Consider the following 26,989-nt stretch of genomic DNA (forward strand, 5'->3'; position numbering starts at 1 on the left):
CTGCGTGTGCTTTCAAAGAGGTTTGAGAGTGTGCTGCCAACTAACAACCACATGATGATAAGATGATGACTATAGTTAGATGTATTGGGAAGTGGACTTTGGGGGAAAAAAAATGGGATTTTGTTCGCTTTTGCCTACTCCTCAGTTTTGGCAAGATTTGAGTCTATCACTTTAAATAACATAAATACTGCTGCAGCTCAGATCTGATCTGTTATTGGTATTTATTTATGGTTCCCCTAGTCCAGTGTGGAAATCATTTCAAGAAAATATATGCTGGAAAAAATATTCCTCATGCACCATATGATTAGTGGACAGTAAAAAAAACACATGTAGGGCAATCATATTTATAGAGGTGTTTTATTGCATTTAAGGCATAATTTAACAATACGTACCCCACCTGCCCCCCAAGCATATTCTCTTTTTTTCCTTAAAATTAAGAGTTTGTACTGACTTAATCGTTTTAGTTTGCAGAAAATGGAAATATCTTTAAGTTTATAAGGTTCAGTAGTCTTTGATTCCATATGGGATCTTCATTGAGGTCTCATTAAATATGTCCTGCAGCATATTTTAACATACACTGGTTTCTGGAACCCCTGTCTTTCCCATCAATTAAAAGGAGAGGTGTTCTTTGGAAGTAATCAATCATATCTGCTACAGAAGAAAAATCCTGTGGAATGCAAAATAAAAGAAGGTTATGTCAGAAACCTTGGAAAAAGGTTGTGTTTGAGGTTTTTTTGTTTGTTTGTTTTTAAACCAACAAACTTAACCTTCAAAAAAAAAAACCCAAACCCAACACAGCAAACAAACCTTCTAAATATTTAGCTATCTTACAAGGTCAGTAAATGCTCTCAGATCAGCTGTTTTCATTCCTGCCCTAATCTTGTAGCTCAATAACTGTTAATCTAGTATGTGTACAACCATCTGCAACGTGGTTAATCTATGCAGTCTTGGCCTGTTTGATATACGCTGCTGTCATTCTGCTTGACACAATGATCCCACCTCAACGAGTTGACTGGTAAGTTCTGACTCAGTCAGAACTGCAGTATGTGTGCTGACTGCTCTGTCTGGTGCCAGTAAATCTAACTGCACAGAAGTAAAGCAGCAGTCTGTGTGCAAAGCAGTAAAGCTGGCAGATACAGATTTGCACTCAGCTGTGTATTTCCTTTTTCAGATATGTTAATTGTAAACAAGCATACCATAACCAGGCATATGGATTTCTAAGAGATGTATTCTAAGGCAAACAGGAGATTTTACTTCCTACAGTAATATAATATATCAGGAACAACTCTAAGACAATAAACAGAATTCCACCGCAGCAAACCAGGTGCTAGGTTAAGTAGCCTGAAGCTGAGGAATGAGACAGGAGACACCTTCATGTGAAGGCAAGTAATATGGAAAACAGACAGTACCTCTTTTCCTTTTAAGCCAGTTCCTAACAAATATACGTGATTTTCCTCCTGGTAGCGAATCTGGATGTTGTACACTTTATCTCTATATAGCACCATCAGTACATATGGGTGAGTAGCTGTTTTCCTTGAGCTGTCTCTTACCAAGAATGTTCCATCCTGAAAGATGAACAGATGAAAGATGACAATTAAAGGTCACTTCTGGGTTTGGTTGGGATAACAATCTTAAGTGGAGCGCTTAAAGTGTTGTGTGTTTTTGTTTGTTTGGTTGGTTTGTTTTCTTTCTGAAATCTTTTTCCACCTGGTGAGAGAAACTGCACTAATAAAGAGTTTAGGTCATTTTTCAAAGGTTTTCTTTCAATTTGTGACTTAAAACTTTCCTGTCTGATACAAACATAGATTTTTAGGGAAAGGAGGAGAGGTGATAAATTAGGAGACTCCATTAAAGAAGAAAGCAAAACATCAGTGGCCAAAACTCACATCACTGCACCCAGGAGAGAAGTTAATTTCTGGTCTGCTACATGCCAATCAAGGTTTCTTTGAGATCTATTGTCTGACAGCCCAAAATTATGATAATGTCTATGCAATTTTGGTAAAGGCAGTTTTAACAAGTCCTCCTTTGAAACATCCATTCTTAAAGCCATTGAATGTGATTTCATAAGCTGTACCTTAGTACAAGGCATAGAAGTGCTGCATCAAGAGAAGCATAGCCAGAAGGTCAAGGGAGGTGATTCTCCCCCTCTGCTATAGTGAGACCCCACCTGGACTACTGCATCCAGTTTTGGAGCCCCTATTGCAGTAAGGATCTGGAGGTGCTGGAATGTGTCCAGAGGAGGGCAGCAAGGATGATTAGAGGGCTGGAGCTCCTCTCCTATGAGAACAGACTGAGGGAGTTGGGACTGTTCAGTCTGTAGAAGAGAAGGCTCCAAGAAGACCTAATTGTGGCCTTCCGGTATCTTAAGGGGGCCTACAAGAAAGCTGGTGACGAACTTTTTAGGCTGTCAGGTAGGACTAGGGGGAATGGAACAGAAATAGAAATGGGTAGATTCAGATTGGATGTTAGGATGCTGTATGATGCTGGAACAAGTTGCTCAGGGAGGTGGTGGAAGCCTCATTCCTGGAGGTTTTGAAGGCCATGCTGGATGTGGCTGTGAGCAACCTTATGTAGTGTGAGGTGTCCCTGCCCACGGCAGAGGGGTTGGAACTAGATGATCCTTGAGGTCTTTTCCAACCCTAACAATTCTATGATTCTATGTACACATCATCTTTAGCTAATTGCATGTGTTCTGAAGCAGCATGGAGTAGACAGACTCCCCACAGTGATGGGGTACAGTCTGGTTTGTCTCCACATATGTGTTGCAAGAAGGGGCCGCTATACGATCAACGTGATCAGCGGAATCCAACTTTATTGAGCATCAGACACATCTTATATACGGTTTGCTATAATTATGCCCACTTGGCAACATATTATTGGTTACTCTCTAAAAGGTTACATCATTGTTTTCACAACTCTGTGGAATTCTTCTATCTGGCCTAATTGCTCTCTTTCCCAGATCTCGCCTCCTCCTTATCTTGCTTGCCTCCCTTCTCAGGGGCAGCTGGACTTCAGCATACCAAGCAATCAGCACTTCCCCACAGCTCCTACTCCACCACTATATTATCAACAGAGAATTCTTCAAGGCCTGAATTGCACAGGTGTTCCTGGGACCCAAGTCCCCTCTTGCTCAGAACAAACCCCAACACATTTGCAATCAGGTCTGGATTTCATCTGTTTGATTCTGCAGTCCACTGTGCTGGTAAATACAGCTTGGAAAGTGTATTTTTCATTTCCTCTAATTCAAGCTATCTAAATTTTGGAATTTGAAACAAATTCTTCAGTGGTGCCAGAGAACTATTTCAAGAGAACAAGTCACTCCTAGGAGAGGTGAGGTGAAACTGCTTTGTCCTCTTGGGTTATGGAAAACTATAGCCTTCATGGCAGGTTTAGACTAGATGTAACTTTTATGCAAGTAATGATATCCAAGGTGAATCCCTCTCTAAATATCTTTATTGGGGCTACAATCTTACCACATTATGTACCTGCTCACTTCCCTTCTGACTTCAAGGACACCTGGCTAGGAGAGGGTGAGAGTCAGCAAGGATTTAAAGAGTACCTTGTTCATTCTTCGAAGAGCCGCTTCTGCTTCTGGCCGGCTAACGTCAGCAATGTACCATTCATCGCTAAGTGAGGCCTGTGTGTTGGTGAGAGGGGAGAAAGAGAAAGTCAGCTGTCAGTGAGTCAGTTTGTGATTGTAACAACTTGTAGAGAAGTCAAGAGACATTTGAGTGTGAGGGATATTTGGGTTTATGTACAGAACCTCTGAAGGTAGGTGCTCAGGGATCGTACTAGTACCTGTTGCTGTATGGTAAGTGACACTAAATAACTCTGAAATTATTTGTCACTTTGAAAAATTTAAAAACCTTACAGACCTAGTTATAATATGTCTGCAGGCAATGTAGGAAACCACTTACTCATGAACATTTCCAGTAAAAGATGAATTTTAACTGCCATTTTTGTCTGCCCTCAGACATTAGCGTCCTTTGCTTTAATTTCTCTGTGGGTTTTTCATAATTATATTGTTTATTCTTTTTAAACTATCATCTGAGATTATAATGCAGACTTCCTGTGAACATACCATGTATGGTTGCCCAGCATTGTTATCACTGGGAGTGGTTTGCTCTAAACTTGTCATATTTAAAGAAATGGGAAACAAAACTGCACTTAAAGGACATTAATTCTTTACTCACCAAAGCTGTATAGAAAGAGAACTGAAAAATGTCGTGTTAGTGGAAGGCAATTCTACAAACAAAGTAAACAATTATTTTGTTCTACTGGAGTTTTGCTTATGTTGATTTTCTTAGTGGAGATAAAATAAGGCACTAAAGTTTGATACAGAAAAGGAAACTGAAAGCACCTACTAACATCCTGACAGTGACTGAAAACTAGAAAAACAACTTTGAGAAATGTTCTTTCTCAAAATTGGAAATTTTTCTGTGTTTTGAAGTTATGGGTATTACTTGCAATGCTTTGTACCTCATCTTCCTCTGTGTTTGCCTGGTGAACAGTCTGTCTGCTAGGAATTGGCAATAGAGGTCTTATGTCAGCTGTGCCTCTTGAAGGTGATCTGCTGTTGTTACCTTCAAAGATAAAGAAGTAGAAAAAAAGAAATTAAACCCAGGAAAACAACCTCGCCTGTGGAGTGCATACAGGGTGTGCTGTCTTGATTTTGTGAGGCATGAAGAATTTATACCAGTCTGTTCACAAGACATTCTGAATTGGTTGGAAAAACAAGCTCTTCAAACAAATCCATCCTTGGTGCACAGGAGCTTTAACTGAATTCTTGTTGTTCAGGTTTCCTTGCAATCAGATGAACTTAAAGGTTACACCTTTTTAGTTTCCGTACCACAATTACTCAGTTGAGAGCACCTCCAGTTTCTATAGAGACAGTTAGAAGTGCCTTGTCTCTTTGTGTACCTCACTTTCTTAGCATGTGGAAACTAAAATGTGTCACTGACACTAGCAGCTGTTCCCATACACAAAAAAAATACTTGTACAAATATTTTGTACAAAAAATAGAGCAATGCAGGATACAAACCTAGATGCAAGCGTGGTGGTAGTGAGCCACTTGAAGACAGGTTTCTACCACTGTAAAAAAAAATAAAGAAAGAAAAGATTAAGTAGTCAGGACAAATGCAAAACTGCTCTTGAACGTGGCTGTGCTGTGAAGAACTGATCTGGAATTTTGTGCTTGTTCTACAGAATGTGAGATCCTCTGAAGACCTATGCAGGATGAGGAGAGCCTTCTCTTTCTTGTTTTACTCTGTCTTTCCTTCTTTTCATGTAAGTATACCCACTGTTAGTTGAAGCTCAGTATCTGGCAATAAGTAGAGGGGTAATTGCTAATGGGCCACCAAGACTTTTGTGTCAGGATCGATGCAGAAAGCTTATTTCCATATAGAATGACTACTTGAATCCCCTGCAGCAGGCAACAGCTTGCTAGATGTTTCTGTCTGTGGAGTTCTACTTGTAGAGTCATTTTTCACGTGACCTCTTTAACACTGATGGTGAAAATGCAGTTCCTCATCATTAGTGTTGCAACTATGTATGTGGAGCTACTTGAAAGGGCCCAGTGAAGGGCTGATAACATGGTAAGTGTTTGGAGCATCTCACATATGAGGAAAGGCTGAGGGAGCCAGGACAATTTTGCCTGGAAAATGAACACAGGAGGTTCCCTCTGATCACCATGAAACACTTTTTTACTGTGAGGACAACTGAGCATAGATGCAGTTTCCTGAGAAAGGTTGTGCAGTCTCCCATCTTGGAGATATTCAAAAGCTGTCTGAAGATGGAACTGGGCTGCCTGATCTAGGTGCCTCTGCTTTAGTGGAGGGGTTGGACTGAATGATGTCCAGAGGGCCCTTCCCAGTGCAACCTGTCTATGATTCTGTGAGCTGTGATCTGGCAGTAGCATGGAGGTAATACAGCACTGTAACAGTTCCCTGTGCTTACCCTTTCCCTCCTTGTTCAGTTTTATGGTTTTTTGTTAGAAAATCTAGAGTTTCCTTTAATGGCCTGATCCCAGAGTCTACACCCAAAACTTCTCAAAATGAAAGGTCTGATCATTCATTTTGAATATATGTATATTTTTTAATTTCTTCACCTAGCTGGGAACAAACTCCCTGCATGCTTTTCCTTTGCAGTTCATATTTCTCTTCTACTTAAATGAGCTGTACAAAAAGCCCTGGAATGAATATGTGAATTATGGTTGCAGAACAAAAACACCCCATCGTGATGTGATTCATGGTAGACAATCAGCCAAATGGAGGCCTCTACTATAGCAAAATTTGGCAGTGCTGCTTGAATATAAGCAGAAGTGTAGATCATAGGAATAGTCTGTATTTGCATATGACCTTGATATTGCTACTGTAATATTTGTTCTACTGGGGCATCAGCAGTTACAGAGGATAGTGGTAAATGGGAGGAATTCATCAAAGAGCCATCAAAAACATACAGAGATTAGAAAATGCATTTCAGGCTTAGACTCAAGGAGCCTTCTCTAACTCATCAAAGGCTAAGTCTACATCACAAATAAAAATTTAATTAAGGGTTCTTCCACCTAGCAAAAGAAGATGTAATGACCTAATATTTGGAAGTTAGAAAAAATCATAGTTGAAGGAAGGTTCCGAATTTTAAATAGGAATTATTAACATTGCAGTAAAGTTTAGTAAAAGGCTGCTCAGTCATTGGAATGGGCTGCCTGGGGAGGTGGTGGAGTCACCATCCCTGGAAGTGTTTAAGACTGGATGAGGCACTCAGTGCCAGGGTTTAGTTGATTAGACGGTATTGGGTGGTAGTTTGGAACTGATGATCTCAAAGGTCTTTTCCAACCTAGCTGATTCTGTGATTCTGAAATTCTTTCAAATTCAATTCCAGACAATAAGGTTGTGGAGTTTTCTATTTTCTAAGCAATTAATAGCCACAGTTCTAGCACTTAGGCACTTAGATTGTGATGAATGCTTTTAAAGATGAATCTCTTTGATACCTGCATCCTGCATAGTTCTGTAGGAGAAGCTGATCCCTCCCCAAAAGGGCTTGTCATGCTTATGGATCCTGCAGGCCTGGGACAAATGCCTCTGGAATAGCAGCATTGTACTTTGTAGGCCCTAAAATACTTGCTTGACATGCAAAGGAGAGATTTGCTGATTTTTATTTTATTTTATTTTTTGGCTGCCTAGCATACACTTTCTGCTTCAGTTAATCCTTTAATTCTATGAAGGATTCTCCCTAATGGCAAAACCACCACAGATCAACAAGGGTATAGGCTGAAAAATAATGGACTGCTCATCTGAGAACCCTATATCCACATACATACTATTATTTGCTGAATTGCAGAGAGATTGAGATTCAGGATTGACCACAATAATAGGTGAAACAAACCTTTCTGCACCAGCAAAATTGTTGGATCCTGGCTTAGGTGGAGGCTTGATAGATCTGGATGGGAACGTATTGGAGCTATAAGGGGGCAAAGACAGCTGTGGCACTGGTCTTGGGGGTGCTGTGGAGAGGAAGAGAAGGATATTTAACACTTGTGTGAGACATTCTTAAATGAGGTAGAATGAAGAGATGCTCATTACAGATTGTAGATTCATATAATCAGCTGAGAACTGAAAAATAAACTGGAATAGGCTTGAGCAGCATTTACATTTTCTAACTAATGTTTTGGCTAAGCCACAATTTAGGTAGTACATAAACATGTGTTGTCTGCTATATTGCTTCTAAATAATGGATTTGAGGGTGCCTTCTTGAACTTCACTCCTTTGTGAGATTTTTCCTATATCATCATAAACAACATAAACCAATATACCTGCTTTTTTGCAGTGTCTTCACACCTCAACTACTGGTAAGAATGGAACAGATTAACTGTGTTCTGCACAGCATTAATATTCTTTATGGAATCTCAGAGGTAATGATAGCTTGTAGAGCTTGGCCTAATGTTCTGCTTCTGTTACAGGGTCACTTTACCAACTCAATTCTAGGAACCAAGATTTATAAATACTCTTACTTCATGAAGCAATCTCTGCTTCTTTTCTTTGAGTAAATAACATTGCACTGAGGACTAATATCAGCAGGGTTTGACTGTGGCTTCTGTTAAAAAGGGGGAGAATTCCAGGTTTGCATGCCCGGCTGTTTGATGCTGTGTACAGATCACACATCTTTGAAACGGAATGTGTTTCTAAATAAGAAATCCTGCTGTCTTGTAACTGGCTGACTGAAGAAAGCTACTACCTATAGATTTCCTGTGTTCTTGAGTTTTGAGGTTTAATATAAAAAACTTCAGGAGGTACTACATAAGCATTCTACAACCTGTCAAGATACTATCTGACTTTATTAAATGGCTCTAAACAAACAGCTCTGTAATCATTTGGATTTTTTTTTTTCTTTTAAGAACTAAGAGAAAGACTTTGAAGTTTTAAAAATCACTGTATAAATACTTACTGTCATCTTCTTCCTGGGGAGCCAAGAGAAAATACATATTAGCACCACGTTATTGCAGTGTTCTTAGGAATATTTTGCAAAATAATAACTTGGAAGGTGGTTAATTTTGTGTATACAAGGACTCTAAAATCTACACTGTTTCTTTCATCTAAAATGTTGGGGTTTCCCTCTTTGTGCAACAAGAAGTAATTTTTAAAGCTCTTGAGCTAATGTGCAGTTGTTATTTACAAATAATCTGTGAGGTGTATGTCTTGACCCAAAGTAGTCAGAAAATCCCAGCGCTAAGTGTAAAGTTCTCACAGCTATCTGAAAGCGAAATCCCTGTATCAGCTGAAGCTGAAAAAGCCCACAAAACCCCAAACCCTAGTGTAAGCAAATTCACTTCTTCCATGTCGCAAACAAGTTCTGGACTTACCCTTTTTGTTACATAAGATAAAGTACTCAGAGAATACATTGAGCTTGGGAGAAGAACTCTTTAGAAAGCAACCACATGCTATGGGAGATTCATGAGTACCCGTTGTAACTGATAAAAGAAACAAGTTCACCTCTTCCAGAATTATTAGTTTATATGGGCAGTACATTTTATTGTAGTGCCTATACCTTTAAATATTTGCTTTAAGACTATACTTACTCCATTTCTTTTGTGCGGTGGCCAACTCTGTCTGCAGTGAAACAGAGGAAACAAAACATGAATCATAGGTAGAATGTTACTCATTCACTTTGTGGGCATTAGGCCATGTTTTCAACTAGGACATGAATTTATAGCAGGTTTTACAGACCCAATGAATGCAGGCTTTTTTTTCTTTCTTTTCTTTTTGTCATAAAAATATCTAAGATTCTAATTTTCAGCCATTCTCTAAGATATTGTGCTACTCCTTGGCCTATTTTCATTCTGTCAACAAGGAAAATGTACGATGAGTTGATGATAAGATTAAAGCTTACAAGTTTTATCAATGATGGAACACTAGGCCTCAAGTCTTGAACTTGCTGGAGCACATGATAAGCCTCCCAGTTGTTGTTTCTGTGATAAATCATCCTGGATAAACTGGATATCTCGATTACTTTCTTGGCTTGTTTTAAGATCAGTTACACTGCTCAGATACCAGTCAGCTAGAAAATGCTGGATAGTGATCCAGTTGTGCTAGACAATGCTGTTTGCTATTAAGGAGTTCTGCAGGCTGGTAAAATCCACAGTAGGAAAGTAAAGCTCTTTTTTCCTAACATCCTAAAAAAAGAAAAAGGCACTAGAACTCATTAAAGACAGTTCCCTAGAGCAAAAACTTGATCTGATGGTAAAAGCATGCACCTTGGAAGTGAGTGATGCCCAGTGTAATGGCTGTTATAGACATGACTGGGCAGGCTTTTTCTGCATTCACAGATCTCCATAGCTTACAGCACACCCCAGGCATATTTGTGAAGCAAAACTTTGATATCCCCAGGCCCTGCTGTCATGCAATAGCAATAAGCTACACCATCCTGTGTGGCTTCTCTGTATTTTTTTTTACATTTAATTTATCCTTTATTAAATTTCAATTAATTGAACACTTACTTTACAGGTGTTTGCTTCCTCAGAGGAGGTGGATTGCCTCGTTCATACCTGTCACTTGGTGGGACAGGAGGCTTTGGCATCATCGCTAGTTGCTCCCCCAGGGATCTAAAGCAGGAGCAAGATGATGAAATAAAGGCCAAAAGCTGCTTACTAAGGTATGACCAGACAACATTGGCATCAACACTCTCATCTGTAGAGGCAAAATTCTTACCTTAGTTGTAAAGTTAGAGGCTGTAAAACAACAGAAGACTGTGTAAGTGTATCAAAACAGGTGAAAAACATAAATAAGCACCAAACCAAAGAGACCTTACCTTTTCAGGAAGGCTTGGCTTCCGCCCTGAAAACAGGAAAAGCTCACTTTTAACCAAAATGAAAGGTAAGGTTGTTATTTAATCTTTATAAGATACAAACACATTTTGAATAGCATTTTTTGAAGATTGTAGCACTCAGCCTCCTTAGATATATGCCAGAAAAATATTTTGGCCTTGCAAGAGATGTCAGAGTTGCACTATCTCTTACTGCAATTTCAATGTGTCAGTCTTACAATCATATTTTCTATGGTTCAGCTTTGAATTACTGGATATATTTTTGCCACTGTACAGCAGAGGGAAGTCTTTAGATAATGAATAAAAATCATAGAATGGTCTCTCTTCAGATTGTTGTAAGATATGGCTTTCAGGTCTAACCCAAATGTATTTTACTTTTCTTTGTCTTTTCATTTCTCAGCATTCTGCTAAGTCTGGGTGTCAAATTACACACAGTAGTGCATGCAGAGTTTCGTTAGCTCCGTATGCAAACGTTGTTTCCTCTTTGAACCTGCTAAAGATATCCTTGCTCCTTCACTGAAGATTGCATCAAACTTCTATTGCACAGGGATCTTGTAAGTTCTTTCTGTTCAACTAGTCCTGAGACAGGACTACCACTTTCCAGATGTGATGTCTCCTCTACTTTAAGAACTGCTCACATTGTTTATTCATAAACAGATCATCTTGTATGTGATTGGATTACAGTATCTTTGGCTCAGCACTGGTCTTTTGCATGAATGATATTCAAGTTGATAGTTTTTAATACTTAACACCCCCACTGATATTAGCATTTGTACATACTGACCTGATATGGGGCTTTCTCTGTCAAAAGGTGGAGCAGGGCGATCCAGTGGGGGTTTTGTACTTCTGTCTATGGAAGGAGGTGGGGCTAAACACAAAAGTTGTGAAAGATAATTTATTGGTACGGATCAATATATCTTTAATTTGCATAGCCACAAACGGGTGTTGCTTCTGTGTAAAGAGCAGAGAGAAGTGAATTGCTGCATAGCCCGTGGGAAAGCTTTACAAAGGAAATCCAGCTGCACTTACGTTTCAAGGGCTTGATATTTCTGTCTCTACTTAAATCATTGTTGCTTGGTGGAGGAGGAAAAGTAGGCAGCTAAAAAAAAAAAAAAAGGGCAAACATTTTACATGTGGTTAAAGTGACCTTTATGTTTTCATTTTAGTATATTAACTCCACCATACCACATCTGCCAATCTCTGTCTCTGGTACAGCACAAGGAGTAGGTTTCTGCTCAACTCAGGAAGGAGAGAAGCCATTAATACTCCTGAAGAACAACCTTCATGGGGTTTTGTTAGACACACAATTGCCTCCATATATTTCAGCTCACAATGAATACTCTAGTGGCATGTCCTCTTTGGGGATGGCAAGGGTATTATCAATGGACAGAAACAGGAGCTTCAACAATGCTGATGTATCTTTGCCCCTTAAATGCAGCAGGCGTTAGTTTTGACAACTAATTGTTGAAATTAGGGCAAGTAAATTTGAAGTTGGGAAGTACCTATTAAGTGCATGTTACTGGCTGAGGCAGGAAGAGAAATGACAGTTCCATGTTATTGGGAGAGCTGGGGTGGAGCAACATTGTGTTGTGAGCAGCTGCAAAAGATATTTGCATCTAAATCTGGATTTTTCCAGACAAATGCCTTCCACTGTTCGTTCTTATTAAAAAAACCAAAAGGAAATGGGGAAGGAGGGCAACAATTTAGCACAGTAAAGCTCATGATCTAAGATCCTCTGTGTTTTGTATGTAAGCTAGAGCACAGGAATAGACCAAAGGTCCCTCTATCACATTTTTAAATTAACTTTCCTCCATACAGCAGGATCTAGAGAGGTTAGACTGGTGGGCCAAGGCTAATTGCATTAAATTTAACAAGGCCAAGTGCCAGGTCCTGCATCTGGGTCACAACAGCCCCATTGTAAGCTATAGACTTGGGGATGTGTGGTTGGAAAGCTGCAACCTGGAGAGGGACCTGAGGGTACTAGTTGACAATTGATTGAATATGAATCAGCAGTGTGTCCAGGTGGCCAATAAAGCCAGTGGCATCCTAGCTTGTATTAGAAGCACTATGGCCAGCAGGAACCAGGGAGGTGATCATCCCCTTGTACTCAGTACTGGTTAAGGCTACGCCTTGAGTATTGTGTTCAGTTCTGGGCCTCTCACTGTAGGAAGGATACTGAGGTGCTGCACCATGTCCAGAAAGGAGGCTGGTGAAGGGTTTGGAGCACATCACCTACAAGGAGCATCTGAGAGAGCTGGGGTTGTTGAGTCTGGAGAAGAGGAGGCTGAGGAGAGACCTCATTGCTCTCTACAACTACCTGAAGGGAGGTTGGGGTGAGGAGGGGGCAGCCTCTTCTCCTTGATGGCAAGCAACAGGGGAGGTTTAGACTGGATATTAGGAAATATTTCTTCACTGAAAAGGATCTCAAACATTGGAATGGTCTGTCCAGGGCAGTGGTGGAGTTACCATCCCTGGTGCCTATGGACCTGGTGCTTAGGGACCTGTTTTAGTGTTGCCCCTTCAGTGCGGTGTTGAAGGTTGGACTGGATGATCTTTGAGGTCTCTTCCAAGCAGATATATTCTGTGAAAATATTGAGAAAGAAACATACTGAAGCAGCTCTTCCCCCAAATGAGGATGGTACTGGGGATGGGCCAGGTCGCTGGGGTGGTACTGGAGGCTGATGGGATGATCTAGTTGTTGGAGGTCTGTCTAAAGAAAACAAAAATCACAAACTAAACAACTACACAGAGCTCTGTTCTGTTATTCTCATCAGATCTTATGAAAAACAAGCTGTCAAATAACCTCCATACCTAAGTTAATACATATAGTGTATAATTGTCAGCTGCTTTATGATCAGTGTTGTGCTGGGAATTGCAGGCTCCTCTTTGGCAGTGAGGTGCCTCCACCTGCCAGCCTGCTGGCCCACGCTTTGTATTTTCATACGCTATAGTGCAGTGCTTGCATGAAACATCGGCCAGTCCAAATAGCAGGATTGTACTCCTGTACCTGACTCCACAGCTGCAGGCTGCTGAGAAAGCAGACATAAAAAGTGACAGGCAGAGAGAGCTTTTGGTTTTGTGGGGTGTTTTTTTGTTTGTTGTTTTGTTTTGGTTTATTTTGCTACTGTTGTGACTACTTTGTTTCAGTTTTGCTACTCAAGCTAAAACAGTATGCACATGTTTAACTCCATGCAGATTCAAATCAAAGGCCCAAAAATGCACACATCACATGAAAAATTCTTACTTCAACAGAGCTTGTCTGAAGCAGAAAATTTAGCTTTCAAAGTCACAAAGCCACCAGCAAGCTGTAAATCTCTGTCATTAAATCTTGTTCATGCACTACACTGTTGACATCAAGGAGAAAGATCTTTTATGGTTCATTACCATACAGCTAAAATGTGGCTGATAAGGTGTGAAAATCTAATAAAGAAATTATTAAGTATTAATTTTCAGTAATTACCTATATAATCTGTGTTGTTTGAAAGAGACTTAGCAGGAAATATGACATTGTGGTGTGCTTCATCGTTATTGGATGGAGGTGGCTCATAGCCATCACTGTCATGTTCTGCTTCCTCGGGTTCTTCTGTAGGTGATTCATAGTCAGCCTCATCTTCCTGTTCCTGGCTATCATCAGGGCTTTCATAGTCATCATCTTCATCCTACAAATGTACATAAAATATGGGTGCTGTCACAGGACACTAAACACCTCAATATAATTTTCTTGTGGCCTTTCCCTGTAGTATTTGCCACTCTGGAGGATATTAGGTTTTTACAACTAGATTGAGTGAAAAAAACCTCAGTTAAAATAAGATGAGGAAAGGAGGCAGCATTTTATTAATGCATACAGCACTCAACAGCTCACAAAAGGAAATGACTAACATTTTAAAACAGTAACTGCAGTAGAAGGTCAAGATAAGGTGTTAACTTATTGTAGAATGTCTTGGTTTAGTAACAGAAAAGGCACCACCAAACAATTCACTGCTTCCTAGAAACACATTGGAGCAGCAGTTGATGCCTGCTGGTATTTGTTCTTACTCACTAGCAGGTACTTTACACACTGCAACTCAACTTTTTAGAAATGTTTCCAAAATAATGAAGTATTTGATATGGGTCTTGGTGCCTTCTGCTGATGAGAGCAAAACCAGCTTCCTGCAAGATGTGAGACATTGTAAGATGAACTAAAAATATGGCAGTTATCACTGCACATATCTTCTGGGCTTTCCAGAAAAAGAACACTCAAGTTGTCATTGAGATCTTGACTGGGAGTTCTAGACTAGCTCTGTACTGCCATAGAGCCCAGGTTCCCTGTAGGTGGCTACTTTCCCTTTTTGTTCCGCTAAGACAGCCATGAATCCCCTGCAAACTAAGCTACAAGTCATTTGTAAAAATCCTTCTCCATTTTTTGCAAAAACCATTGGGGCTGGTCAGTGTGAGAGAACTTCATAAACCCAGACTGTACATCAGTCAGGCTGTTCTTTTAGATAGCTGAGTTGTGTATGCTTATTCCAATGATGTTTACCAATGGGTTTTCTGTGCCAAAAGGCAAAAGGAACTTTTACAGTCCAGTTGATTCCAAATAATTAAATTCTTTGACAGAGCAACTCTAGAGGATAAAATGGCAAGGTTTTGCCATTGAATATACAGCAGCCTTCCCTTTACCAGCCACCTCTTTCAAGTGCTTGAAACAGATACATGAAATACAACATAGGTTCTGTGGAGACCTGGTGTTAGGCTTCTACTTGAGCATCTACTTAAGCCAGGGTCAGAGCTGAAGCTCTGCCTTGCATTACTGGGGGAGACCCTTTTACTCAGTAAAGACTTTTGCGTACTGCTACTTCAACCATTCACACTCCTGCTCCTCTTTCTCCTCATTCTGACACCCCTTGTCACTGCTTACTTCATCTGTGATGCCTAGAGTAGATAATGAAGGAAATAAAGTCCCTTACAGAAGAGGTGATCTGCTCAGCCAGTAGGTTTTGTTAATCTTGATACTTACAAATGAAGACCAGTCATCATCGTCTTGACTGTATCCTGTGTAAAGAAGCATAACCACAGGCTTCTTAGAATGTAGAGCTTTAAACCAGCAAGACATTACTTGACAAAAGTGACACAGCAAATCCCAGATCAGTTTTGAAATACAATACTGTGTCACAGGAACAAGGTAGGCCTGTCAAAGGCAGGCAGGCATGAAAGGTGCTACAAATAATGTTCTGATTCAAAACAAGGAGTACATCTATCTTTCTGTGAGACAATATGTGTTGTCAAGTCAAGCTTGTCCCTGCACCTCCAGCTTTAAGTATAAAGTAAAATGTTTCAGAATACGCATAGACTCATGTCAAGTTTTAGGATGCTCTTGTAAAAGTCTCTGCTCTTGTCTTTTTTCACCATCTATTCTGGTTTAAAATTAGAGTTGATTACTTATTCTCCTGTAACTACTCTTCATTCTTTCTGCAACTTCTTTGTACTCTTGTCTTTTCCTTTTTAATTTTGGGGTTTACCCCCCTCACTCCCCTATTTCTCTGCCCTGCAAAGATTAACTTAATATTTCAATAATTTTAAACAACACTTTTGTGATTAGAGACTACCTGCCAGTGCACACTTACCTGGATTTTCAAGAGATTTTTGTGTTTGGGCCCTACAACAAAACCAAAAAAATAAAATAAGTTTCTTGCATTTGCAATCTTTAAATGTTTGAAGAATACCAACATCTGTTGCAAATAAAGGTAATAGTTGGCTTTAACAGTAGAATGAAGGATATGTAGAAGAGTTCAACTTTGCACAAAGTGCCTAAACCACACTCTTCATATTTCATGTATGGGATCCTAATGTAAGCTAAACTGACTTGAAAAAAAATCCAAGACAGTGAGACTGAGTCATTAGAAACAAAGGGACTCATGAAATAAATCTACCGGGGGGGCAAATCCTGAAGACAGAAACTTTCTTTACTAATTCCATTAATGCTGCTGAAAGTTATGTTCAGAAATATTTGTAGTTTCATAGTTTCATTCAGGGTTGGAAGGGACCACAAGGATCAGCTAGTTCCAACCCCCCTGCCATGGGCAGGGACACCCCACACTAGATCAGGCTGGACAGAACCTCATCCAGCCTGCTCTTAAACACCCCCAGGGACGGGGCCTCGACCACCTCCCTGGACAACACATTCCAGGGTCTCACCACTCTCACGGTGAAGAACCTCCTCCTCACATCTAGCCTGAATCTCCCCACCTCCAGCTTCATTTCATTCCCCCTAGTCCTATCACTACCTGAGATCCTGAGAAGTCCTTCCCCAGCCTTCCTGTAGGCCCCCTTCAGATACTGGAAGGCCACAATTAGGTCACCTCGGAGCCTTCTCTTCTGCAGACTGAACAGCCCCAACTCCTTCAGTCTGTCCTCATAGGAGAGGTGCTCCAGCCCTCTAATAAATATTTTTGTGTGGTTTTCTCTTCTAGTTTTGAATCCTAGCTAATGGAAAGGTGTAAAATCATGCCATGAAATGATGTAAAATCATGTTAAGTGGCACAGATGGATTTTCATTGCATATGAATATAAACTCTTCTTTTCTCATGCAATATTCTTTCATTTTTTTCTCTTTTTCTATAGCAAGAATATTAAATCCAATGATAAGTCATGAAGTACTGAAAAGTGTAATGATGTATAGGGCTGTGAAATGCATTAATGATGACTTATTAATGCAGTGAGATGTGTCTAGGCTTTATAGAGTTCCTCAAGATTAATTTACTCAGGTGAAAAAATGATATAAAATGTCTGCATTACTTGGTTCCAGACACGGCAGAAGCATCTATGGTGCTCATGGGCTCAGGCTTTGCTGTACTTAAAGAATGACATTATACAGTTTCCAGGCTGTCCCTCTGCCCCAAATATTATTGATCAATCTGGAAACAGTCTAGAAAAGATGTATCTGAAAGCTTTGAGAAGGAAAATGGAAGTCTTATACTTACCATTTTGGCAAGAAAGAGAGCCTCCCTTCATTTCGGTTTATTTCTTGGCATAGTTTACTTAAAATTCTATTGAAAAGAAATACAAAGTTTTAATAAACTCCTCAAAACTTCTTGGTCACTTCCTTAGTTGCTTTCCCTCAATATTTACTAAATTAAAGCTGGTGATCCAGAATCAGTGTTTACCACGTGCAAGGCTGCATTATAGCATATCCAATCGGAAAGTAGACCTTTCTTGTCTTTTTTTGCTCTTTCTTTTTTTTAACATAGATAAAATCCTGTGTCGTTGGATCAAATTTAAAAATAAACACTAAGCCTTGGAAACTTTGGAGGTGGTAGACATAGAATGGCTTAGGTTGGAAGGGACCTTAGAAATCATCTGCTCCAACTTCCCAGCCATGGGCAAGGATGCTTCTCACCTAGACTTGGCTGCCCAAGGCCTCATCCAACCTGGCTTGAAACACCCCCAGGGAGGAGCAGTAATCATGCACTAGAACATTCCTTTAAGTAATGGTGACTGCTTTCTTCCCTGTTCTGTGACCTGAGGAAAGCAGGCTTTCAAGCAATCCCATACCTAGAAAAAAAATGTCCAACAGAACCATGCTATTTACTTTTCTTCCTGAACCATGCTAAAAATCTTTATCTTATTTTGAGTATCCCTTCTTTTTCCCTTGCTACTTTCCTAATGCTAGCCTTAACTATAATTCAGATTAAGAGATAAATTCCAGGTGCAGGGTTGCTCTGTTAGATTATGGCAAGTGCTATGGGGATAGATCAGGCTTCCAGTAAGTATCAGAGAACAAGCAATTTCGGATCAGTGTGGGTGTGCTGTCAGGAAAGGATGAAGATGGGCACTTTGAAGTTAAGAACGTGCACTCAAGGATCCAAGTAGGAAAATAGAAAGGCATAGGAAGAATACTTTTTTATATTTTGCTTTTTATTAGGATACTACTTTGCAATTTTCTGATTTGAAGCAAGTATTGTTATCCTTGCCCCTTTTTAAATAAGCACATGCACAAATGTTCGTAATTTCAGGAGGATTACAGCTGTCTAAATCTGACCTTGTTACCCAGGCACATCATAGAAAGCAAGTGAAATGCCAAACTACAGCCATAGGACTTCTCTTGCTTTTCTTGTCTGTGCCTCTTCTACAAAGTAACTTCCTTCTGCTGCAGATAAGGAAGTTGTTGTGTGAATAATTTTCATGTGAAACATCAGGAACCACTCTGCAGTGAGCACTGTATAAGCAGTGCTTTGGTTGAGCAATGGATTATAGAACTTGTGTGTGAAACTTATTCTCTGTTGTAGAAGAGACAGAGGAAGGATCTTTCATAGTATTCTGTTTATTTTCTTTATTCTAAAAAAGTAAAATGCAGATCACTGGTTTTAGAGTTAATGATTCTTTTAGTTCAGATACCTATAGGTATGAATGAGACTTGAGTATTTGGAGGCTTTATGGACTAAACCTGGGCTGGCTGCTGTGAGAATTTACATCATCTGGGTTTTGAGGAAAAACTGTACGGAAGGCATTCACCTTATCTTGCTGCCAAAAATTTAATAATTTGCTGCTTAAAATCCCGTGTGTGATCTTTACTTCAGGTTTAGTTAAAATGCTTCAAACCAACACCTCAGGGAGACTATTAGAAGAATGTGTAGTTTAGAATGGTAGCAATTTGCAAGCAACTTGTGACAGAAGGTCGGTGCTGAGCAGTGAGTCTGTAGCCATGTGAGGAAGGAAGTACCAAACCCACACTGCTTCCTGAGCTGTGGGAGTGGGTGATAGGAGAGGATAAGGCAACAACACTTGCAGAAAATGTTACTCAGAGTTCTCTTTCTACCTTCTCCACCAGACACTTAGCTTAAAACTGGCAGGAAGTTGAAAACTCAACCCAAGCAACCTCCAAAGAAGTACTGCAAACAGGATTTTGTTCACTTCACTGCAGGTGGTGTTCAATTCATTCTATCACTGTTGGGATAAAGGACTTCAGACATGTGAGAGAGATAAAGGAAAAGTCTTCTAGGATGAGAAAGTTGCTCTCTTTTAATGGAGAGTTGTAAAGATTTTATGAAGCATTTTAATTTTCAAAACAGTTCACCTGTAATATGGCTGGTGGAGGTTAACTTTCAAAATAATAACAGACTGTGATGTTTTTATGTATATCATAGGAAATGGCCTATCACACTTTGTAATGACAACTGCTACCTACTTGAAGATTTTGGTAAAATCCCCAGGCTCACCCCCATGTAATTGTAGAATCATAGAAGGATCTGGGTTGGAAGGGACCTCCAAAGGTCATCTAGTCCAACTACCCTGCAGTCAGCAAGGATATCCTCCACTAGATTGGGTAACTCAGATCCTGGTTTAACTTGACCTTGAATATCTCCAGGGATGGGACCTCAACTATCTCCCTGGGCATCCTGTTCCAGTGTTCCAGCACTCTCATGGGAAAGAACTTGTTCCTAATATCCAAAAATATACTCTTCTCTAATATCAGGCTATTGCCCCTCGTCCTATCACTGCAGGCCTTTGTAAACAGTCCCTCTGCAGCCTTCCTGTAGGCCCCTTTCCGGTACTGGAAGGCTGCTATTAGATCTGTCAGGAGCTTGCTCTTCTCCAGGCTGAACAACCCCAGCTCCCTCAGCCTGTCATCATTGCAGAGGTGTTCCAGCCCCCTGATCATTTTCATGGCCCTCCTTTGGACCCAATCCATCAGGCCATTTTCCTTCCTATGTTGAGGGTTCCAAAGCTGGATACAGTATTACAGGTGATGTCTGACCAGAGCAAAGTAGTGGAATCACCTCTCTCCATCTGCTGGCTGCAGTTCTGAGTGTGACTGGCCTTCTGGGCTGCAAGTGCACACTGTTGGCCTATGTAGTGACCCAGTTCTATTCTAAACTTGATCAGTTGATTTGCACAAATGTATATATTTAGAAAAACACACCCCCATCCCCTGAGGTCTCTATATATGTAAATTGTGGTTTGCAAACCTTGTATGACTGCAGATGCTGATAAGTGTAACCCCACTAAAGTTACTGGAGAACAATCTCTTGTATTAGTGCTTTTTCTTAGATCCACTGTAAGTGCGATGCTGGCTATTTACATTAAGTATTTTCACAGAATGTGCTCAGGGTTTAGCACTCTTGGGAAGTATCAGCTACTATAACTATAATGTGTTAATGTGTCTTTCACCTTGCAGAAAAATTGTTCCTAGTAGGTGCATTATGATAGAAAAGTAAGGTGTGAATGTACCCCACTTGAAGTCAACAGCAAGCGCTTTCTGTGACTGTGGAGATTCTGAAGTAGTAAAACTGCTGTTAAAAAAATGTACAGGTTCTTCTACCCATGAATTTTATTCTGTTGGGTTTTGTTCTGATTTTTATTGACTTAGTGAGATTATTGTTCTTCATATAGTAACTTCTATGAAACTATGAAAGTTATTCAGATAAAGTTAAAACTTTTTCAGGGACTAATCCACAGGGGCTAGGGAAAGCACTTTAACACTGAATCATATGTTCCAGACTGATTTATCTATAATGCCTACCAAAAGTAAAAGCTTGTGAGAAAATTGCTTGAACTCCCAGCTGTTGTGTACATAGATGACAGATATTTTTTTTTCCTCTGAGATGAAGTCAACAGTTAAGCAATGAATAGTTAAATCATCCTTGGAAGGTAATACTTGCATAAAAGACTTTAGCCTTTATGTAGATGCTGTCAGTCAAAGAATTTATGGATCAATTCTCTTGAATATCTCCCAGATGAATATTTTTTTATATTGTATTGTCGTACTTGAGCAGTCATGACAACACTCCTTCGAATTTGGATCATTTTTCTTTTCCTCTCAGTAGAGACTGCAGTAAACAGGTCTCTATCTAATCACTTGCAAATCAGCTGTCTGCTAATTCCTATGAGATTTCTCTGCAGACCAGTTGAAATATTTTTGACATTAAATTGGTTTGACTTTACTTACGGCACTCTGAGTTTGGGAAATTTCTGAAGATCATTTTCAGACATGTTCTGAAAAGGAAACACATGGCATATATCACAAAATTGTCCATGAAAGACACTGTGACTGACAGAAATTTGCATATTTAAAAGCATGGCATGAAATTTCAACTGGTGGTAATATAAAGTGCATAGGAAAGCAATACAAGATCACACCCTGCCCATCCCAAGGCTCATCAGAGAAGTGAACCCTTTTCCCTTAAAAATCCTCTCTATATTTTTTTTCTGCTTTGGTGCATATCAGCTTTTACTTTCTATTGCTACCAGCTCTATTGAACTAGCTAGGAAGCTAATAAACATTGTGTATTTGAATTCAACAGAATAATCACATCTAACTTCACAGAGGAGCAGTTTTGTAGCTAGAATGTTTTAATAATATCTTGTTCAAAGGTTTTTAGGAGAAATACAATGTAAAACCATCTCTCACCAGGTGACAATTAGGTACATTTATTTGTTTACCAGCACATGAGCCACTTTTTCCAGGATTAATTTCCAATTAATAAGATTCTGTGCAAAGTTACAGTCATTTGCTTTTCTGATTCGGGTTTTAACCCAGTTCTTTATTGGTGTTACATTGTCACATTGCCTTTCAGGCAAGGTTAAAATCCATTCCTGCTCTGCTTCTCGGAAGAACTGGAAATAAAACCCTCTTCTGCAACAGCTTTCTCCACAGAGGCTGTCAGACATACATAAGGTAAAGCAGATGAGCTGAGAGTAAAAAAAATGTCCAGGATTATTTTTTAAGTCTTCCCCATACCCCCCACCTTTTCCTTCTGTAGTTTTCTGGATATTGCTGTTCATTGACAGTGCCATCACCTCGCATATAGGAAAACATATTCTGTCTGGATTTATTATTAAAGAAGTCTGGATCTACAATAATTCATCTCAGTAGACAGTATGAAAAAATTAACAGAGGGCTACATCCTGGTAAAACACACACAGTCTCTTGAAATCATCAGTGGTGTTCTTCCTGGCAATTTTGGAGTTAGGCTTCTTGCAGTAAACAAACAAGGACGGAACATTTCAAATGCCTTTTTAAACACTTGTTGTTTTAAGACAATATGCAATGTTCCTGGTAAGAATGGAAAACTTCTACCATAGATTCTAATTTTACACTGTTTTGTCTCACATCATTTTAGTACAACTAAAAAAAATCTAGTATTTAAGTGATTTGAGAAGCTATAGTGCTTCTGTAGTGCATTCAGGCAAAATTATGTCTGGATGCAAAGTTTCAAGGTAAAACTGTAAATTTTAAAGTAGAGCCTATTCGCTGGTGTTACATGCTAGGAACCTTGTTTGTAACATCACAGTGTATGTAAAATCACTTGTTCTGATGATGATGTAGCTGGAAAATTTGGGCTGAAGAGCACCTTCGGCTCTGACTGAAGATTACTCCTGAGCTGAGCTGAGGTGATGTTCTGTTTATCAGCTGAACCTGTTGTGCATGATACAGTTGAGAAGTAGGTCAAAAGCTTAGAAAAGTCACAGCAGATGCAAGTAGCTGCTTGTTTACTTAATAGGGAAGTATTCCTTGAACCTCCTAGTTTGCTTCTGAAGGCATGCTGCACTCTGAGCTAGGTATTTAGGGAAACACTCTGGAAGTAATAAAAAGGACAAAAATCCTCAGGGATCACACGGTTTTTGATCTTGTTGTTTGTATCTCACAAAATTCCAGAATTTCATAATGGTTCCAGAGGCAGAACTCCTGCTCCAGCCCCAGATCCTTAGTGCCTGAGCTAATGATACTCTTCTAGGGATTAGTAGGGTAAATTCTGACCAACCTGAGTAGTTGTGATTTCAACCAGTAGGAAGGAGGTGCTGTGCACAAAAGGTGCTAGAATGTTTTTGTGTTACATTTCAATGAAATGTCAAAATTTTGATACATTAGGACAAGTGAATAAAAATTAAGAAGCATTTAGAAGAGGTATGCATAGGTTTCCCCACTATGACTTATTATACAAATAATCAAAATGACTTTGGAGGAAGACAGAATAGCTCATATTTGGAAACAAAGTAGAAGTGAAATGAAGTCATACTAAAAGTCCTTACACATCTCCCTGGTTGTGTATTTAAGACCTGAAAGCAGCAGCTATGTTGATGGAAGTCATCAGCTTTTCTGAAGTGAAGACAAAGCTATTGGTAAGGCCTAGAGACATGTTGATAGAAACCACTGGGACTTTGCTTACTAATTCTGGTGATCATAAAGTTCACTGATTTTGTTTATTACTGCAGAAAAAGATCTAATTTTAACTATATAGATATGAAATAGTTGACTACAGTAGCAGGCCAGTCATTCTGATCAGGTTGATTTCTTCAGTAGGAGAGAACAATTAGTAAGTGGGAGTTTTCTGTAGTTAGTACTTGAAAACAAGCAATTGCTATAAAAGAAGAGATGAATATAAGACAAGGTTTGGTTTAAAACTTCCCTGTCAGTTTAAAAAATGCTAAAATACATGGATATCAAACAATATGCTTGGGTTCCCAGCACTCCATATTTCAAGCAATATGTCTGGCTGATTTTAGTAAAGGCTTTTACTTCTCAGACCTCAGTAACCACCTGTGAGCAAAGTGCTTTGCATCTGCCAATGCAAAGCAAGCAGGAGTCAAAATAACCACTTGACTGGGATTTTACAGGAAGGAATTTTACATCACTACTTACCAAGAACCTTTGTCCATTTATGCTGTGCTTCCTCACGACTTTTTCACAGTCTTTATACTTTAGCTGTCAATGAAAAGGAGATGATTTTTGCACCCTGAATTGTAAGAATAGATGAAGACATTTAGATATACAAGTACCTTGGGGTAGATGCTTCAACTTTTATATGCTGGAGCCTGCCTACGTGGTTCATTTTGTTCTGTAAACATGGATTAATACAAAGTGTCTTCTGTGGACTTGAGGATTTTCATCCATATAGGAATATGTAATTCCTCACATTTATAAATCACCTCATGGTTGTCTGGCCCAAAGAAATATTTGGCAAATGGGTAGTTGTGGTACTGACTGGGGTAAAAAAATGGTGGAAAACAGGAAGTAGAGCAAAAACTGTAGCTGAATTCAATATTGTGTTCAAAAATCATTCTCTTATGAATGGAAATAATGTCTGGAAATTATCTTTAATATTTGGAAAGCTTTCCCATAATATTATCTAATACAGTAGCATCTAGGACAAGGACATACATTTTATAGGTTGGCCATATACATAAGCTCCTGGTCCTTCCAGGCAAAAATTTAACAGTAATTTGGGAGACTTAGAAAAACAACTGGCCACCTTTAGCAAAACATGACTCTGAAATATTTTAGTGAGTATCTTAAGGGTTTGTTTTGATTTCTCATTAGAGCAGTAATAGCCAATAGCTTCAGGTGAGAGATTTGAATGTGATTCTCCTTTGAAAATCATCACACAATTACCTCTGTTTAGGAGGGGCAAAAGTTTGGGTTTCCCTCTTGGACTTGATTCCTAGACTTCGAACATATGGCTGCAGGCAAAACGTATTAGCCAGAGGCAAATAAAGAATTCCTAAGCTACAACAGTTGGCCCTTAAGTGATATGTATGAGGGAAATTGTATGAGTTAACTGGGGACAAGATCTAGTCACTTATGGCTCCTGCTCAGAGTTGGCTGGCTTATGATGACATTATTGTCTCACACAGATTTCTTTAATAACTTAAGAAGCTTTTTCCCTGATTCTCCTCCCCACAAGTGGGATGTCAAGTTTATCTCTGTGCTGAGGTGGGGGGTGTGGGTGGGTATCTGGATTGGTAGAGGGAAGGTACTCCAAAATTATGACAGAATTTACAGCTAATCCTTGTATCACAGTTAAGAATATCATTAGCAAAACTTTCAGGAAGGCATTTCCTTCTTAGTCTCTTGGTAGTGGTGATCCAAACCACCATGCACCATGTAATGTTTTTGACATTTGTCTGAAGTCGCCTGCTGATAATGATCTCATCTGTGCCATCTCAAATTCTTCGTTTCTCTTTCCTGTGCCACTAACCCCAGTACCATAAGATCAGAGGTTTGCAAGTAGCTGGCAGTTTCACTTCTCTGGAGATACAGTAGACACAGACCTTGCATCCAATCTGCTTGTCTTTGTTAGCTAGTTTTGCACTCTAGTATCAAACTTGCTTCTACTGTTCAGAAAGAACTGAGAGAAAAAGCTCATGGAATTATAGGAGCCACTGCTACACAACATTTTGTATGATTTCAAAATGAAACCCCAGCTGTTCCAGGTTTTACAAGTTTAGTCAGAGAGCTCACTAGAAAATCAACCAGCTGTGGTGGCATTACTTGAAAAGATTCCCAAATCTTTCGATTGATCTGAATGTTAAATTTCAGTCTGACAGTTCTGGGCTCTAGGAGGAATGTGTTCACTTGCAAGTGAAATGGTGCAAGCACTATTTCTGATATGGATTGGAAAATGGGTAATTTACAGAGAACACATAGGCACAGAAATGAAATTTCAGTAAAACTGGCTCAGTTACACATGCCTGGGCAATTACAAATGTGTCAGTATTGATGTGTAGAGATATAGATTGGCAATGAATTCTTGCATCATCTTTCAAAGTATTTCTTCAGTGTAGAAACTCCTCTGTATTGTAGAATGAGATTTGTAGATGTTCACAAATGAAAAGATGTCAAAAGAACCAGAATTCCTATGTAGCCACACAAGGTGATACCAGAAAACATACCAGTGACAGAAGGAAGAGTTAGCTGGTAATCCTGGGCCATGAACTTTGCCCAAGAAGTTTTAGAACAGGGAAGTCAGACTAAAAGGCAAAAAGGTTTTCCAACTAGACTTAAAAACAGAAGTCTATGTGTCCATGAGTTGTTGAGGTCCTCACTGAGTTCCCCTGGGTGGGCTAAGAAAAGACAGCCAGAGGCTCATTTGTGAACCATAATGTAAAAAATCTCTTTTCTAGAAGTCACTGAAGAAGACCTAAAAAACTCATAATCTTCACACATTAATGCCTTCTACTCTCAAGATATGGTATGTCAACAGTTCTTGTAGTACACTGTATGGTTTCTCTTATACCCAACTAAAAACACACTTGAAAGGTTCACTTCCAGATTTTACTGACCAGTTTAGATCAGCTTCCTAGCTGTCAGCAGTTTTGCCTTTAATTTTGCAGCAAGCTTTGCCCATACAAATACAAATTTAGCAGCGTTGCAGTGGTTTGCCCCTCCATCATACCAAGATGGAAACACAAACTTACCGTCCTAAAATATGCTGCCAAGTCCTCTGGGTTCCAGGTAACCACATCGGAACGGTAGGGAAGGTTTCGCGAATCCATTGAGTTTTCTCCTCTAGGCAGTTCGAGAAAGTCCACAACAGCACATGGGTGGAATAGCCATATATTCCCTGCCTGTCACCACCTCCAGTCTGTCCAGTAATTTCTTGCCTGATACCCAGCTGCTTCTGTTTAGAACCTGAGGCTTTTTTCACTTTAGAACTACTCTGTTAGGGCTTCCAAGAGAGATACTGCTTCCTCTAACGCAAAATGGTCTCTTCTGAGAAAAGTCGTCAGCTATTCAGCCTTACCACTTCCTTTGTCTGAGTATAAATAAGTAAACAAGGAAGCACACCAAAGTGTTGAAAATGTTCTGTCTGCTACACATCAGTAAGCTCCTGCAGACCCTATTTGCTTGTAATTACATACAGAAATATTGGCATATTTGCACACTGTGCTGTATAAAAATGCTGACATGCTATCT

The 26,989-nt window shown here is 39.6% G+C and overlaps 1 protein-coding gene across 1 annotated transcript; it reads right to left on the bottom strand.

The window, feature by feature from the left end:
- Nucleotides 1-340: 340 nt before the first annotated feature.
- On the bottom strand, nucleotides 341-26,778 carry LCP2 (lymphocyte cytosolic protein 2). The gene is made up of 22 exons (XM_068158682.1): nucleotides 26,491-26,778; nucleotides 23,936-23,998; nucleotides 21,242-21,288; nucleotides 17,277-17,342; nucleotides 15,921-15,952; nucleotides 15,314-15,348; nucleotides 13,778-13,976; nucleotides 12,927-13,027; nucleotides 11,347-11,416; nucleotides 11,102-11,185; nucleotides 10,303-10,328; nucleotides 10,203-10,222; nucleotides 9,992-10,096; nucleotides 9,074-9,104; nucleotides 8,443-8,455; nucleotides 7,811-7,813; nucleotides 7,384-7,501; nucleotides 5,042-5,091; nucleotides 4,480-4,583; nucleotides 3,560-3,637; nucleotides 1,410-1,565; nucleotides 341-667 (listed from the first exon to the last, which is right to left on the bottom strand). The coding sequence occupies exons 1-22, from the start codon at nucleotides 26,566-26,568 to the stop codon at nucleotides 545-547; spliced, it is 1,602 nt and encodes a 533-aa protein (XP_068014783.1). The 5' UTR covers nucleotides 26,569-26,778; the 3' UTR covers nucleotides 341-544.
- Between the last annotated feature and the right edge of the window lie 211 nt (nucleotides 26,779-26,989).

Source organism: Melanerpes formicivorus, unplaced genomic scaffold (genome assembly GCF_026170545.1).
Source record: "Melanerpes formicivorus ecotype bairdi unplaced genomic scaffold, bMelFor1.0.p_v2 SCAF_2, whole genome shotgun sequence".
NCBI classification, from domain to species: Eukaryota; Metazoa; Chordata; class Aves; order Piciformes; family Picidae; genus Melanerpes; species Melanerpes formicivorus.

Coding starts and splice junctions, on each gene's coding strand:
- LCP2 (XM_068158682.1), bottom strand. CDS start 26,568: ATGGATTCGCGAAACCTTCCCTACCGTTCCGATGTGGTTACCTGGAAC. Junction 13,977..15,313: donor ATGATGACTGGTCTTCATTT/GTAAGTATCAAG, acceptor GTACATTTGTAG/GATGAAGATGATGACTATGA. Junction 1,566..3,559: donor CTCTTCGAAGAATGAACAAG/GTACTCTTTAAA, acceptor TTCATCTTTCAG/GATGGAACATTCTTGGTAAG.